Source organism: Salmo trutta, chromosome 15 (assembly GCF_901001165.1).
Source record: "Salmo trutta chromosome 15, fSalTru1.1, whole genome shotgun sequence".
Lineage (NCBI taxonomy): Eukaryota > Metazoa > Chordata > Actinopteri > Salmoniformes > Salmonidae > Salmo > Salmo trutta.
In genome coordinates this window covers 14562483-14580088 of record NC_042971.1, presented here as the reverse complement: position 1 = coordinate 14580088, position 17606 = coordinate 14562483, and the positions used below count along the sequence as shown (strand labels likewise).

The 17606-nt window shown below is 41.7% G+C and overlaps 1 protein-coding gene across 6 annotated transcripts in view; it reads left to right on the top strand.

Moving 5' to 3' along the window:
- The window catches only part of gabrg2 (gamma-aminobutyric acid type A receptor subunit gamma2), a 63002-nt gene that overhangs the window by 42081 nt on the left and 3315 nt on the right, over positions 1 to 17606 (top strand). For 2 of the 6 annotated variants that reach the window (XM_029690490.1, XM_029690489.1), the window contains exons 7-9: positions 10389 to 10541; positions 15550 to 15611; positions 17032 to 17055. In XM_029690490.1, the coding sequence (XP_029546350.1) occupies positions 10389 to 10541; positions 15550 to 15611; positions 17032 to 17055 (239 nt within the window). Of the gene's footprint in view, positions 1 to 10388; positions 10542 to 15549; positions 15756 to 17031; positions 17056 to 17606 lie in introns of all 6 variants that reach the window. The other 4 variants (XM_029690485.1, XM_029690484.1, XM_029690488.1 and 1 more) reach the window with 2 other exon arrangements.

The window sequence follows — 17606 nt, the reverse complement described above, 5'->3', positions numbered from 1 at the left end:
CGTTCAGTTTCCTCAGGACTTTAAATGGCACCACAAACCGCGGACCCAGCTTCCGGCAGGGCAGGCGGAGGGGTAGGTTTCGGGTCGAGAGCCAGACCCGATCCCCCGGTGCATACACCGGGGCCTCACTGCGGTGGCGGTCGGCGCTCGCCTTCTGCCGCCTGATGGCCCGTTGCAGGCGCACATGGGCAGCGTCCCATGTTTCTTCCGAGGTCCGAAACCATTCGTCCACCGCAGGTGATTCAGTCTGGGTCTGATGGAACGGTGCCAGGACCGGCTGATAACCTAATACACATTGAAAAGGAGATAGGTTAGTGGAGGAGTGGCAGAGGAAGTTTTGGGCCATCTCTGCCCAGGGGATGAAAGCCGGCCACTCCGCCGGCCGGTCCTGGCAATTGGACCGCAGAAACCCACCCACATCCTGGTTAACTCTCTCCACCTGCCCGTTACTCTCGGGGTGAAAACCTGAGGTGAGGCTGACCGAGACCCCCAGGCGTTCCATAAACGCCCTCCAGACCCTAGACGTGAACTGGGGACCCCAATCAGAAACTATATCCTCAGGCACCCCGTAGTGCCAGAAGACGTGCCCTGACACCCGGCAGCCGATCCATCGTATATCCTCGGGAGCGCGAGCCGAATCCCACTGGATCCAGGTGAAGGAGGGGTGGACAGCGGTGTGGGTTGTTGTGGGAGCTGGGGTGATGATGATGGGGTTGCTGGAAAAACCCCTCTCTTCCATCGCTCCATTGTTTGCAGCACGCGATCCATGGCTGTGCCGAGACTTTGCATCATAGTTGTGTTCTGCTGGACGCGCTCCTCCATAGGTAGAGGAGGGTTGTGTTCACCTGCTGATACCATTTGAAGGTGCGTGTTTCTTTCAGAGTCTAGGAGATGTGGGTAAGGTAAGGTCAGGTGCAGGACACAGAGATGAGTACTAAAAGTAACTTTACTCAAAATCAATCTTCCAACAAGGAGAACGAAAATCCAGAATCACGTAAATGAGACAACTGACAACAATAAACACACACAAAACCACGATGGCTCCAGAGGGTTAAATATGGAAATAATTAAAACATAATGAGAACCAGGTGTGAACAATACAGACAAAACAAATGGAAAAAGAAATGTATATCGGTGGAGGCTAGAAAGCCGGTGACGTCGACCGCGGAACGCCGCCCCGAACAAGGAGAAGCACCAACTTCGGCGGAAGTTGTGACAGTGCCAATGCCATTTATCATATACCAAGCAGTGCTATGGTATGTATTATTTATTTATACAGTCTTTTTTGCTCAAGGTTGGCAATAATATTTGACCTAACTGTATACACAGTGCATCCCCCATATGTCAGTCATAAGTCACACATGTTGTCCTGCCCCTGCATTCATTCCAGTCATGAGCAACAGAGCATTGAGGTAAGCACATGTATGACATCAATGTGTGTGACATGGTAATAAAATGGCCAATTTCAGAAAATGTTATATAACATTCTATTTTACAAGTAGGCTATGCTGGAATGGTGTGGTTTTCGTAGTTTGTTAGGTTTTGTTGGTTTTGATGTAGGTGTCAGAACCAGCCATAAAATGTTGCAATATATGTCAGAACAGGTCTAAATATGTGTCATGACAGTCTTATGACAATGTTAAGACAGGTTATGAAAAGTTATGTCAACTTTTCATAACATGTTATCACAGTGTTATAAGGTGTTATGACGCTTATCTTCAAATAAAGTGTTACCAAAAGTTTTGACCCATGTGTTTATCAAAGATGATATATTGATGGGGATTAAGCGCACTGACAAGGCAACCACATGACAAGAGAGAAGAGAAAATGGTCTGCTTACAGTGAATGTTCCCCTTTGTGGGAATGAATATTTTTGATGTTTGATTAGATGTAATGTCGCCACTCAGAAAAGAAAGCCGATATGAAAAATCCACATACACTATATAATTAAAAGTATGTGAACACCCCTTCAAATTAGTAGATTCAGCTATTTCAGCCACACTCGTTGCTGACAGCCAAATCGAGCACACAACTATGCACTCTCCATAGACAAACATTGGCAGTAGAATGGCCTTAAAGAAGAGCTCAGTGATTTTCAACGTGGCACTGTCATAGGATGCCATCTTTCCAACAAGTCTGTTCGTCAAATTTCTGCCCCTCTAGAGCTGCCACGGTCAACTGTAAGTGCTGTTATTGTGAAGTGGAAACGTCTATGTGCAACAACGGCTCAGCCTTGAAGTGGTAGGCCACACAAGCTCACAGAACGGGACCGTTGAGTGCTGAAGCATGTAGCGCGTAAAATTAATCTGTCCTCGGTTGCAACACTGACTACCGAGTTCCTAACTGCCTCTAGAAGCAACTTCAGCACAATAACTGTTCTTCAGGAGCTTCATGAAATGGGTTTCCATGGCCAAGCAGCCGCACACAAGCCTAAACTCAATAAATCACGCTTCACTATCTGGCAGTCCAACAGATTCATCTGCGTTTGGTGGATGCCAGGAGAACGCTACCTGCCCCGATTCATAGTGCCACGTGTAAAGTTTGGTGGAGGAGGAATATTGGTCTGGGGCTGTTTTCCATAGTTTGGGCAAGGCCCCTTAGTTCCAGTGAAGGGAAATCTGAATGCTACAGCGTACAATGATATTCTAGACTATTCTGTGCTTCCAACTTTGGGGAAGTCCATTTCTTGTTTCAGCATGACATTGCCCCTGTGCACAAAGCGAGGCCCGTACAGAAATCGTTTGTCGAGATCGGTGTGGAAGAACTTGACTGGCCTGCACAGAGCCCTAACCTCAATACCATCGAACACCTTTGGGATGAATTTGAATGTCGGCTGCAAGCCAGGCCTAATCGCCCAACAACAAAGCAAGCCCCCGCAGTAATGTTCCAACATCTAGTGGAAAGCTTTCCCAGAAGAGTGGAGGCTGTTATAGCAGTGAAGGGGGAACCAACTCCATATTAATGCACATTTTGGGGGAATGAGATGTTTGACAAGCAGGTGTCCACATACTTTTGGTCATGTTGTGTATCAACAATCATGCAATTGTTTTATCTTCCCCCTATTGTCAAATAAATGTGCATTGGTTTATTCTAGATAATTCGATTATATCCATATGTTTATGAAAATAGTTGGTATTTTAAAACATTATTATTCTATCAGTATATTAACAAAAACATATAAAAGCGCCATATATATAATTTCAAAGAAGAAAAAAAATTATATTTGACATACAACTGAATACATGAAGTCCCACCAAAATGTATGGATTCCATTAATTTTCTGTCTCTCATTATCCAATTGTTTATGTCCTATAATACTGTCAATATTTCATGGATTTTTTTTATAAAACCATTGTTGAGTATCTTACACCATTATGCAGCTGTTACATTTATCAGAGCTGTATTTTTGACCATTAATACATTTTTACATTCGTAAATGCCCTCTCTCCACTTCTAACCCTACACTGTTGAGACAGCACAGCAGCTAGCCCAGTACCAGTATCATCAGTACATTGAGTTTTAAGCGTCAAGAAGCAGTGCAGAGTCAAGGTAGGGGGAGAGGAGAGTCGTAGAGATCATTATCATTTTATCCAGGCAAACAAAGTCTATGAGAGCTCAGTAAATTGCCTTCCATACAATAAAATTGCTAGGTGGCTAGTATTACAGAGAAAAAAACAAAACATGTTTGTTTTATTTATTCATCAAGGAATCAATAGGCTTCATAACTTGATCAAATGAATTTACAAACATACCTCTTGCCCATCACCGGCAGCTAAAATCAAATCCAACGCTGTGAGTGTCACTCTATTCTCTCTCTCCTCCTCCACTGACGATACTGCAGGCACTAGAGTATCTAGCGTATCTTTGTTCCGTGCACCTACAAATGGACTACTTACTTCGGAGAATTAATTATGATAAAGCGTGGGCTTAAAAATTAAGTTTAGTCAAAACATCTGAAAAATGTAGAACAGGACAAATCTGAGAGGGCACGTGCCTTAGTACCCCCTATGGACATGACACAGGAGTCTATGGCTCCATACTCACTCTAGCCCTAATAGCTCTCCAAGCTAATAAACAAGGAAATTATGAGGTGAGAGGAGACTTGCTGGTCTCACTTTAACTTGTGGCTCGCTGATTAGTTTTTGACATACTTTTTTATTGTTTACTACAAAAGAAAGTGTGCTCCATAGTACTATAATATAGTATGTAATCTCTTCATGGAAATCTGAGCAACCAACTCAGATCATATTTCTGAGACTATACATTAGATGTCAGATCACTTAGACTGCAGGCAATGAGAGGATTACCTATCTCTAAGATAGTGGTACCTGGTACATTCAACATGAATCTCTGTGATATAATTCCACTATTACAGCTGAGCTGTCGTGTAAGCTATTTTGCACCTTTCCCATGTCCAAATGAAATGTGAAATATTCTTAGCTTGTAGGAGCTCCTCGAAAACCCCCTCTAAACTTATTACTTTGCGAGGATGGATCCGTGCGTAGAGAAAATATTGCTATGACAACTAGAAAATGACAGCACGTGCAGTACAGTATGAGTATGATTGAACAGACCCCATGCCTTCTGTTTTGGGTTTGGAAAGCCTGCACTAATTGCACTGTGTTCTGCATACCTCTAAGCTATAAGGGTGCATCTCCTTACTGCCGAAGCTCCAGGTCTACCGACAACCACCGCATTGGCTTGCCTTCACTAATTAGATCTTGTCTTTTTGAATTGCAGATTATCTTATTTTTCCAAGCACATCCGGGATTAGAGTTTGCTCATCAGTGCTCTGATTGTTCTGTGAAGGGGATAAGTCTCCCCCTAAACCAGTTCAAATGGGTAGCAAGCGGAGGAAGATAAGGAAATAAATGTATTAGATATGGGGAGTGGGGACTGACTGGACTGGGAGTTAAAATTCAGATCTGGGTGGTTACGTAAACCCCAGATGTGGTAGTCCGATCCTGGACCTGAGACCATGGTGGTAATCTCTTTGAACAGCGGGCACACTATTCCCTGACTAAGACATGCTGTATAATCCTCCGCACATAGGCATTAATAAAGACCCTAGACAGACACTGTAACTGCTCTGTCCCCACTCCCCAGTGTATTGTGCTGCTCAACATCTCCTCTTATACTGTAGCTGAGCCCACAGTCGTGCTTACTATCCTTTCTCATAGACTGTGCTCTGTGGTTATGCAAACCGTCTCCTCTCATAGCCGACCCTTGACAGCGAGGCTGAGGCCATAGCAAGACATCATGCCATCCTGTCACCAGATGCCTCTGACTGTGGGACGGCCAACATGTGCCGCAGGTCCAAGCCTGCCTGTCTCCATCATGCCAATTTATAGGGGGTGAGAGAGATTCTCCTGTGGCAGCAGCTTTTCTACTAGTCAGCAACCCAACCTGGGATTACCATATCCCATCTCCTGAAACCAGTCGACCCGGCAATATGCAACCAGCAACATACCTGGGACTGATGTTTCAGCATTTCCTCCACCCATCCAAAGACAATATTTCTTTCCATCTACAATAGGAAATTTAACTGCTTTTTTACCACAGTAATCTTGTTGCAGTGGGATCTGGGATGGTTGGAGTATGAGCAGAGCGAGGCCTGTGTTGTGTGTTTAATTCTATCTAGCAGTCCCAGAGGTTTTAACAGTGTGCTCTGAATGATCTTCCTCGCCAAGTTATTATTGCATTCCATAAATCTTTACAGGAGGAGACGATTACATCTGTGAGGTTTCTTACTAAATTGCCTGCATCAGGAAAATGTGCAGCTATACTAATACAAATACAGAAAACAATATCTCAATATAAACAATGAGTTCGATTTTGAGTCATTGTTTAGACTATATGGTGGATTTTTCACAGCATTATCATTTTTTCTAAAATGTTCTGTTTTATAGTAGAGCAAGAGGTCTATTTAAATAGAACAAAACAGAAAATCTCCAACCAATAGCCCACCAGTTAGGCTAACCATTAGACGAGGAAGAAATATTTTAACCCACATAGGCTAATTGAATCCAAGATCTACAGTATCTCAACCTGAATATTGAAGAGGCTTCATCTTCATTGGCATGACCCAACCAAAACCATTGAGCCGATTTCCAACCATCTTTAATGTTCCTGGATAAGGGCCTTGCATTTTCTCACATCAAAATGAAGTAAAAGAAATATGATAAATATATTAGGTATAGTCCCACCAGAAGAGTTGCCTGCCTGTGAGAAGGCAGCGTTGCTTCATGCATTCCCACGGTGTGAAGATTAAAGGAGGACAGGCATTTCTACACCTACGCCATTTGTTCCATTATCTTGTGGGCTGACAGATCAGATCTTCTGACAGAAAGAGAGGAGCTTTGAGGTGTGTGTGTGTGTGTGTGTGTGTGCGCGTGTGCGCGTGTGCGCATGCGTGCGGGCATTCGTGTGCACACGCTAGGCTGTCATTAGGGAGAAGCAGACAGGGCCCTTTGATGTCCTGGAGTGCACTGAGAAATGCATTGGGATGAGCCGGCTACTTCCCTCACAGAAGCTTTGTAGATTCTGTGGAGGGAGAGATAGAGGGAGACCTATGCAGCACATGCCAAGGACCCAATATTACATTTCACTAAATAATTTGGGAGGGCTATTTTTAGGGCTTTTACTGAAACACAGAAAAAAGAAAAGAGGAGAGCCAGGAATGGTGAGCCGTGGGCCATGATAATGTGTGATGTGTCACTGCTGCCGTGCCGTGCGTAGCCCCATCGAAGCATGATTGGGTTGTGTTCATCAGTGGTGTGTGTATCAAAGCTACACCCTATGTACTTTGTTCATCACACTGTCTACTGCACTCATGTAATGCGTAAATGGGATTAACCAGATACAGTTGAAGTCGGAAGTTTACATACACCTTAGCCAAATACATTTAAACTCAGTTTTTCACAATTCCTGACATTTAATCCAAGTAAAAAGTCCCTGTCTTAGGTCAGTTAGGATCACCACTTTATTTTAAGAATGTGAAATGTCGGAATAATAGTAGAGAGAATGATTTATTTCAGCTTTTATTTCTTTCATCACATTCCCAGTGGGTCAGAGGTTTACATACACTCAATTAGTATTTGGTAGCATTGCCTTTAAATTGTTTAACTTGGGTCAAACATTTTGGGTAGCCTTCCACAAGCTTCCCACAATAAGTTGGTTGAATGTTGGCCCATTCCTCCTGACAGAGCAGGTGTAACTGAGTCAGGTTTGTAGGCCTTGCTCGCACACACTTTTTCACTTCTGCCCACAAATTTTCTATAGGATTGAGGTCAGGGCTTTGTGACGGCCACTCCAATACCTTGACTTTGTTGACCTTAAGGCATTTTGCCACAACTTTGGAAGTTTTCTTGGGGGTCATTGTCCATTTGGAAGAGCCATTTGCAACCAAGCTTTAACTTCCTGACTGATGTCTTGAGATGTTGCTTCAATATATCCACATAATTTTCCTACCTCATGATGCCATCTATTTTGTGAAGTGCACCAGTCCCTCCTGCAGCAAAGCACCACCACAACATGATGCTGCCACCCCTGTGCTTCACGGTTGGGATGGTGTTCTTCGGCTTGCAAGCCTCCCCCTTTTTCCTCCAAGCATAACGATGGTCATTATGGCCAAACAGTTATATTTTTGTTTCACCAGACTAGAGGACATTTCTCCAAAATGTACAATCTTTGTCCCCATGTGCCGTTGCAAACCGTAGTCTGGCCATTTTATGGCGGTTTTGGTGCAGTGGCTTCTTCCTTGCTGAGCGGCCTTTCAGGTTATGTCGATATAGGACTCGTTTTACTGTGGATATAGATACTTTTGTACCTGTTTCCTCCAGCGTCTTCACAAGGTCCTTTGCTGTTGTTCTGGGATTGATTTGCACTTTTCTCACCAAAGTACTTTCATCTCTAGGAGACAGAACACGTCTCCTTCCTGAGCGGTATGACGGCTGCGTGGTCCCATGGTGTTTATACTTTCGTACTATTGTTTGTACAGATGAACGTGGTACCTTCAGGCGTTTGGAAATTTCTCCCAAGGATGAACCAGAGTTGTGAAGGTCTACAATTTTTTTCTGAGGTCTTGGCTGATTGCTTTTGATTTTCCCATGATGTCAAGCAAAGAGGCACTGAGTTTGAAGGCAGGCCTTGAAATACAGCCACAGGTACACCTCCAATTGACTCAAATGATGTCAATCAGCCTATCAGAAGCTTCTAATGTTATGACATCATTTTCTGGATTTTCCAAGCTGTTTAAAGGCACAGTCAACTTAGTGTATGTAAACTTCTGACCCACTGGAATTGTGATACAGTGAATTAGAAGTGAAATAATCAGTCCGTAAACAATTGTTGGAAAAATGACTTGTGTCATGCACAAAGTAGATGTCCTAACCGACTTGGCAAAATTACAGTTTGTTAACAAGAAATTTGTGGAGTGTTTGAAAAACAGGTTTTAATGACTCCAACCTAAGTGTATGTAAACTTCCGACTTCAACTGTATATCTAGCTATCGTATCTCCATTTTACCTCTCATTCATTTACTAGCTCCAACTCTTTTGTTGTCCACTGACGGAATAATAATGTTTGCCGTGGTGAGAGATAATGGGGTTCTGAGCTAAACAAATAGACAAGGCGATAAACAAGAAAGCTGAGTGTTTCAGGACAACAGGAAGGCATTATTGAATTGATACTGATACATTAGCCATGATCCCTAATGGAGGAGGTTGTCGATATCCTCACCTCAAGTCTCTATCAGGAGAGCACTGTTCTCTGTAGTGACTGTAGGAAACACTGCCAGAGATGTTCTGTACTGTTGCGCAGCGGGGGATGTCTTACACTAAGGTAGTATTTGAGTCCGTTGGCGAAGCCCTTCATTATAAATAGTGGAGGGTAATGCAATGTGGCTAAGCCACTGCTGACCAAGCTCAATAAATGTATTAACTGGCAGTTTGTCAGCTGCCAGGGGCTCTCTGTGCAACTTCCAGGCCTTAACTTATGTAATGTTAATAAAAACAAATAGTGGACCACAGACCCCTCAGATCATTCTTCATGTCTCTCTCTCCTCCTACCAACTGCCTCATCAGCAGAAAATAACACGGAGATAAGAGCGGTAATGGTGCTCTTTCTCCCTTTCTGCCGCTGTACTCGGCTATCTAATGATGCCATCAGTGTGGGGGTGAGGAAAGGTGTAACCTGGGATTGATCACAAAGTCCTGCTGTGTGCACACACAGATGTTGGTGTTTTGCAGATATGGCAGACAACGTGTGTTTCTTTTTTTTTTTTACTCGTGAGATAAATTACCAGGTTGCCAAATTGCTTGGTGCTTTATTAATAAAGCCAGCTGTTCTCATTCCATCTGAGAAGCAGCGCTGCCCCACTCGCCGAGCAGAAAAGGGGCTAGGAGAGTATGCTCAATGCCTCACAGGCTTACAAGCACAAAACTATAGTAGGGGACAGGAGGGTTTCTGACACAGCTTACATCGTGGTGTTAATCAATTAGTGTACAACATACGGTGAGTTCTCTGTAAACCTACACATGCAGGGTGAGCTGCTGGCACTCTTACGAACTTTGTAACTCCGTATAGCGGACAGAATAGAGCAGATCCCGGAAGGTGTCGGAGGCAGGGATACCCTGTGATAAGGGGAGATGTAGTCTTCAGGATGGATGTTGTGCTGTTATGTGCACATCGGATTTCCAGTATACGCAATACTAAAATCCCACATATTTACCTACTTCTGTCTACTGTTTATGTGTTGACTGTATGGCATTTATGTATTTCTCTATGGTGATTCAAGTTGTATTGACTGCATTGCCTTCCTGCATATTATGTGTACTGAACAAAAATATAAATGCAAATGAAACAATTCCAAGATATCACTGAGCTACACTTCATATAGGGAAATCAGTCAATTGAAATTAATTCATTAGGCCCTAATCTATGAATTTCACATGACTGGGTAGAGGTGCAGCCATGGGTGGGCCTGGGAAGGCATAGGACCAACCACTTGGCAGCCAGGCCCACCCAATGGGGAGCCAGGCTTTATTACAGACATAAATACACCTCAGCAGCACAAATAAATTGTGATGAGAAACAAACAAAACAGATACAAAAGTAAATAAAATGACATTTGGTCATTGCAAAACCGCCTTTACCCCATACACATTGGCAAAGGACAAATGCTCACCAGTAGGGATGTAAACACATTTGTGCATACAATTTGAGAGGAATAAGCTTTTTGTCTATATGGAAAATGTCTGGGATGTTTTATTTCAGTTCTTGAAACATGGGACCAACACTTTACTTGTTGCGTTTATATTTTAGTTCAGGGTAATTTCCAAATGGTGATTCAATGTTCTGCTTTCTCTCTTGTTGTCTCTCGTCTTTAGGAGACTACGTTGTTCTGACAGTCTTCTTCGACCTGAGCAGGAGGATGGGTTACTTCACCATTCAGACCTACATCCCCTGCACCCTCATCGTTGTCCTCTCATGGGTCTCCTTCTGGATCAACAAGGATGCTGTACCTGCTAGAACATCCTTAGGTAACAACAAAGCAATACAAATCTCATCCATAATTCATTGATTTCAATCGAATTCGAGATAAATAAACAGAGAATAAAAGAGAGTGATAATTCTGCCTCTGCCCTGTTTTTAATCTCATCAGATTCACGCCAAACATTCATTTTCATAATCAGCCAACCTAGCCCCAACACAAACATACGTTTTTGCAGCTTTATCAGTGGAGTTCATTAGCGGTGTGGTCCCTAATTAATCTCTGTCTCTCATAAAATAGGACTTGTTGTGGTCCAGACCGACCTTTAGCGCGCAGAGAGGGCAGCTGCTTCAGTAGCTAGTCCATCTTGATTCTATGAGCCCAGCCTGACGCATATGTTTTATGCAAAGCTCAGGGGAGATGCAGCCTTTGCGTAAAAAATGCAGGGGCCGAACTTTGCTTGAAGCAAAAGGGGGGACGTTTGAGGAGAACGTCATCTTTTAGTTACATATTCCTTAGTCAGTTTCTTATGCACCTCCAAGCCTCTCGACCCTGACCGCAAGCACTCACACCAGGATCTTTGGAAGTATTGCTGAACGTAAATCAATCCAGTTCACGGACATCCACTTCTTATCAGAGAAGAGCTTTTGGACTTTTAGAAACAATGTTATACCTTATTACTGTGAGAGGTTAATTTATTATTAAATGTACTGCCAGTGTCTATGTCTTAGATATATATATTTTTTTATATAATCTTCATAACATTTGACTAATATCATGACAAATTGAGTTGCCTGCCAAAATGTAAATGGAGTCAAATAGCTTAATTTCCTTCCCAAAGATAACAGGGAGGTAAATGTTGGTTCGCTAGCTGGAAGGATTAATGGCTGTGACATAATTCTTAATCCTTCAGTGCCATCCAACCAAATTTCCCAATCACTCCAGGCACCCCTATGGATATTACAACATTAATCTTGAGGCATGATGATGTCTCTCATTTTGAATAAAAAATAGATAAATAACAACCAGATTAGCCTAAAGCCCTCATGATATATTAGAGTGACTTGTTGAAGAGCTGGAGTGTGTGTTTGAGGCAGGGATGTTGGAAGATGTACACGATAAAGACATATCTGTACTATCTGTGTGCTTCGTTAAAGGGTTTCCCCTGATGAAGTGTCTCCCTCAACATCATCATGTCTCTTACATGCACCAGATGGCTGGTGGTAAAGCATGGTATGAACATATTGGCTGAATTCGAAAGCCTGGATATGTTGTGGATCAAGCAAACCAAAACAGCTGGTCGCTATGCCATCCGTTATGGGAGACTATACATCATACTGTGTCAATTGGTTGCAATTAAACAGACACTGCATTAAATAATCCTTTAGTTTCACGTAATCCAGTACTCAAACCCGTTCCGGAATATTTGTTTTCTGATCACTATACTAAATGATATTGTTTCATTGGGTTCCTTTTATTTGGGGTATAAGTATTATATGGATTATATGTTACATGTCCAGATAAATCACTTTGGTATAACCTGCTGGAATAAAGTATGTCATGCATTTAAAACCCATAAGGATAAAATAGCAAGCTCTATTCATTTGCATCATGCTAAAATTGTTCAACCATCCCCACTGTATATCATACATATTTTATTTTGTTCAACCAGTCTGAGATTCCTCCATTCTAATAATCTCCTATGAGAATACAATTTTGTACAGAAAGTTTATTTAGAGTTTTTGTATCTTATTTTCTCACATCTCTGAGACCATTGAATAAGTAGATAAATCAGCAATAATTAAAGGAATACTCTCACAACTTTTCATGTTAGCCTTCTACATCTCCTACATTTTTGAATGCCACCACAGCACAATATCCCCAAATCCTAGAATCCAAAATCCCTAAAAATGTGACCAACATCCCTAAAAATGTGACCGACCACCTCGATTAGGTGGTTGGTCACAGCTAGCTAGCTAAACATAAACCATAATCCCAACCCCATAGCTACAGTACAAACTGAATGTCATAGCTAGCCACCATGCATGAAATGCTATAGGATGAATCTGCAGGTAGCTAAAGCTAATCAACTAGGTTCAATGTTAGTTAGCTAACATTAAGCTATAACTAGCAATGTAAATGGTTTTCTGAGATACTAATAATATTACTACTCAGATTATACACGTAACATTAGCTTGCGAGACAGCGAGCTAATGTTTTTTTAGCTAGCGAACAGTACGATTTAACTTGCAAAAAAACGACTTCCTGACAGAATTATGAACTTATAATATCTGAAAATGTAGCTAGACTCTTACCCGTATACATGGATGACGGCACACATTATGGCAGACTGGAACCACTTTAAGTAAGACGTCCTTTGTCTTTTCCGTTTAATTTGTAGCTAGCTACAGCTTGTTTGGCCCTTTGTGTCAAGTCACTCCAGTTTACACTGATCGTGTGCAGAAAGTAGTCTATCACAACTTTTTACTTTTTCCCCGTCTTTGTCGATAGTGCCTGCTAAATTAAGGACAGTAATTTTGTTGAGAGTAGTAGCAACACTTCACCATGGCTAACATTATATCTTTAAAAAAAGCTGCGGTAGCAAAGATTATCTACACATGCTGAACAGTTCATGTTAGACAGACGCGAGCTGCATGGCAGACTAATCCAAACCTATCTCTCGGCATGTCAAGCCCCCCATTATCTCAGCCAATAATGGCTAGTGGGAAGGTTCCTGACTTTTTCCGTGGCTAAACCAACTAGGCTTGTAATTTAACAATTGTATTCGTATTTACAGATGGCATACAAGTTTGTTATTAAGGCACATGGGAGTTCACATGTTCAAGAAGGCATTTCTCTATCTCAAGGCATTCAGACTGTAAAACAGCCATCACTAACACAGAGAGGCTGCTGCCTACATACAGACTTGAAATCATTGGCCACTTTAATAATGGATCACTAGTCACTTCAATAATGCCACTTTAAAACTGTTTACATTTCTTGCATTACTCATCTCTGTATTTTATACCATCTATTGCATCTTGCCTATGCCGCTCGGTCATTGCTATTTATATATTTATATGTATATATTCTTATTCCATTCCTTTACTTAGATTTGTGTGTATTAAGTAGTTGTTGTGGAATTGTTAGATTACCTGTTAGATATTGCTACACTGTCGGAACTAGAAGCACAAGCATTTCGCTACTCGCAATAACATCTGCTAATCATGTGTATGTGACCAAAACAATTTGATTTCTGCCAAAAAACAAATACTTTAAAAAATATATAATAATAAACATTTAAAAATTGATTCTCCTGTGAAATTGTGACGTGTGACATACAGTTGAAGTCGGACGTTTACATACACCTTAGCCAAATACATTTAAACTCACTTTTTCACAATTCCTTATTTTTAATCCTAGTAAATAGTTCCTGTTTGAGGTCAGTTCGGATCACCAATTTATTTTAAGAATGTAAAATGTCAGAATAATAGTGGAGAGAATGATTTATTTCAGCTTTTATTTCTTTCATCACATTCCCAGTGGGTCAGAAGTGTACAGACACTCAATTAGTATTTGGTAGCATTGCCTTTAAATTGTTTAACTTGGGTCAAACGTTTTGGGTAGTCTTCCACAAGCTTGCCACAATAAATTGGGTGAATTTTGGCCCAGTCCTCCTGACAGAGCAGGTGTAACTGAGTCAGGTTTGTAGGCTTCCTTGCTCGCACACGCTTTTTCAGTTCTGCCCACACATTTTCTATAGGATTGAGGTCAGGGCTTTGTGATGGCCACTCCAATACCTTGACTTTGTTGTCCTTAAGCCATTTTGGAAGGTTGCTTGGAGTCATTGTCCATTTGGAAGACCCATTTGCGACCAAGCTTTAAGGTCCTGACTGATGTCTTGAGATATTACTTCAATATATCCACATAATTTTCCCTTCTCATGATGCCATCTATTTTGTGAAGTGTACCAGTCCCTCCTGCAGCAAAGCACCCCCACAACATGATGCTGCCACCCCTGTGCTTCACGGTTGGGATGGTGTTCTTCGGCTTGCAATCCTCCCCCTTTTTCCTCCAAGCATAACGATGGTCATTATGGCCAAACAGCTCTATTTTTGTTTCATCAGACCAGAGGACATTTCTCCAAAAAGTACGAACTTTGTCCCCATGTGCAGTTGCAAGCCGTAGTCTGTCTTTTTTATGGCGGTTTTGGTGCAGTGACTTCTTCCTTGCTGAGCGGCCTTTCAGGTTATGGCGATATAGGACTTATTTTACTGTGGATATAAATACTTTTGTACCCATTTCCTCCAGCATCTTCACAAGGTCCTTTGCTGTTGTTCTGGGATTGATTTGCACTTTTTACACCAAAGTACCTTCATCTCTAGGAGACAGAATGCGTCTCCTTCCTGAGCGGTATGACAGCTGTGTGGTGTTTATACTTGCGTACTATTGTTTGTACAGAGGAACGTGATACCTTCAGGCATTTGGAAATTGCTCCCAAAGATGAATCAGACTTGTGGAAGTCTACTTTATTTTCTGATATCTTGGCTGATTTCTTTTGATTTTCCCATGATGTCAAGCAAAGAGGCACGGAGTTTGAAGGTAGGCCTTGAAATATATCCACAAGTACACCTCCAAGTAACTCAAATGATGTCAATTATTCTATCAGAAGCTTCTAAAGCCATGATATCATTTTCTGGAATTTCCCACGCTGTTTAAAGGCACAGTCAACTTAGTGTATGTAAACACTAATTCCCACTGGAATTGTGATACATTGAATTATAAGTGAAATAATCTGTCTGTAAACAATTGTTGGAAAAATTACTTGTGTCATGCACAAAGTAGATATCCTAACCGACTTGCCAAAACTATAGTATGTTAACAAGAAATTTGTGACAGGTTGAAAAAAGGTTTTAATGACTCCAACCTAAGTAAATGTTAACTTCCGACTTCAACTGTTCGCCTAGCTTCTTAAAATAGGTCACAAATGGTATATGTTACCCTTTGCTGCTATACCATCTCTATACCCTCATCTTGACGCTCTTGTCCATTGACAGGCATTACCACTGTGCTGACCATGACTACGCTGAGTACCATAGCCAGGAAGTCGCTGCCTAAGGTATCCTACGTGACGGCCATGGACCTCTTTGTGTCCGTGTGCTTCATCTTTGTTTTCGCCGCTCTGATAGAGTATGGAACACTGCACTACTTTGTGAGCAACAGGAAGCCAAGCACAAAAAAGGACAAGAAAAATAAAAACCCGGTGAGTGTTGTATATTAAAAACAAAATAGGCCCACAAGTAGTGAATACAAAATTGCCAGATTTTCTGTCAGGGAACTTATAGTATATGTGTACATTTCTCCTCAAAGAATTTAGCATTTGAGCTTAGTGTGTTTTCACAGAGTTCTTATTTCCAGCCTCTGAAAGCTTTACCAATCACTCTCACTGTATTACTGTGTTACTGTAATGTATAGCCTACTACTACTAGGTTCCCTTAAGGGAGAAGACATTGTGAGTGCCATGCAGTCTGCATGAGAGGCACGGGAGAGATTGAACCTGTCCTTAATCCACACCACAGCTGTGCAGTTGTAATTTAGACCTTTGTCACATGACCAGACGTTTTCTTAGGGGCTTCAAATCCCCACAACATCATGGTGGCTTAAGTGAAAGCACCAGAGTTAGCTAGCAAGGTACTGAACAGGCTATGGGATGCTGCAGTTTCAGCTTCTCTGTAACTAAGATTTGCTTTTGGATATAAATGTGTGCAGGATGAATGAGTAATGATCTGGATGTTCTCACCGAGGTTGTTCTCACTGAGGTTCTTCACATGGTCTGCCAAGATATGATGCAGAAGCCTTTGACTGAGCTCCTTTTGATCTTCATGAATAGCTAAGAATAAAACAGGAAATCGAGGAAATAACAGCCTTTAATTTCTCATAGGCTTTGGGTGTAAGGGTCTAACCATTTCATGAAAAATAAAACATAATAATGTCCTATTTCATGTTATGATGGTATTTGTTCAGATATTTGCATTATGCATGAGGACAACAACAGGTTATTTATAATCAATCTACTAAATGTATGCGTACTGGAACTGATTAGGTAATCTAAAGTATTTTAAGTTAGATGGAGAAAGAGAGTATAAAGTACTACAAATCCATATTCAATATGTTTTTTTAGATACAAATGCCATTATCTGTACAAAAAAATGACATTGTCTTGTTGGTGTAACGGGTCAGCTTTGAGCCCTACTAGGATCAATATCACCCCTAAACCATTGATGTCAAGTTTGTTTTTATCATGGATATAACACATCTCTAAAGGTAGATTTGGCTGGGGATCAACCTGGTCTCCAGTGTGATGTATCCTGTCATGCACCTTCCTCCTCCTGTATGTGTGTCTCTCTACAGTATACTGTTCTCTTTCTACTTTTATGTTCTTTTGATGTTCTCTATGTTTTTGTTTTTTTACATGTGTTCTTTTTTTGTGTTGTTTTCTTTTAATTCCACATATTCTTTGTTTCCTGTTGGGACAAAAGCTCCTCCGGCTCTTTTCCTCAAAGGTATATTGCCTTTAGTTTCAACTATTGACTGCATGTGTCTGCTGCATTTTGCCTCTTTCTGGCCCCAGCTAGCGCATCGCACTGCTACTTGTCTGTTTTAGATACCCTTTCTTTACCTTTACCTCAGAATCTCTTCCGCAATACCATCAAACAAAGTGCTCACAGGAAAGTGCGGAGGCAGCCAGACGTACTTGTGTAGTGACAACATTCCTCTCTTTCAACCAGCCCACACACGTCACTAGTAAAAAGATGGCACGCAATGGTTTCATTCTGGCTTTTTCCCCCATTTCTTTCTGCCTCACACTGTGCAATTTTGACTGTAAACCGGTGGCATCTTTTTCTCCGCTATCAGTTAACCTACCCCGTGTATTTGTGGGGCTTTTAACCTGACGCTTCCTATAGAGTCAGCAGAGCCTTAACAGACTGAAGTAGACAACCCCTACACTGTGCTAGGCCTCATTAGTAGTGATCATCTTAATGGCTACACACGCAGCAGAGTAGATTCAACCCCAGTAATGTTCATACGCTCACAGTGCACAGGGTGCTACTGA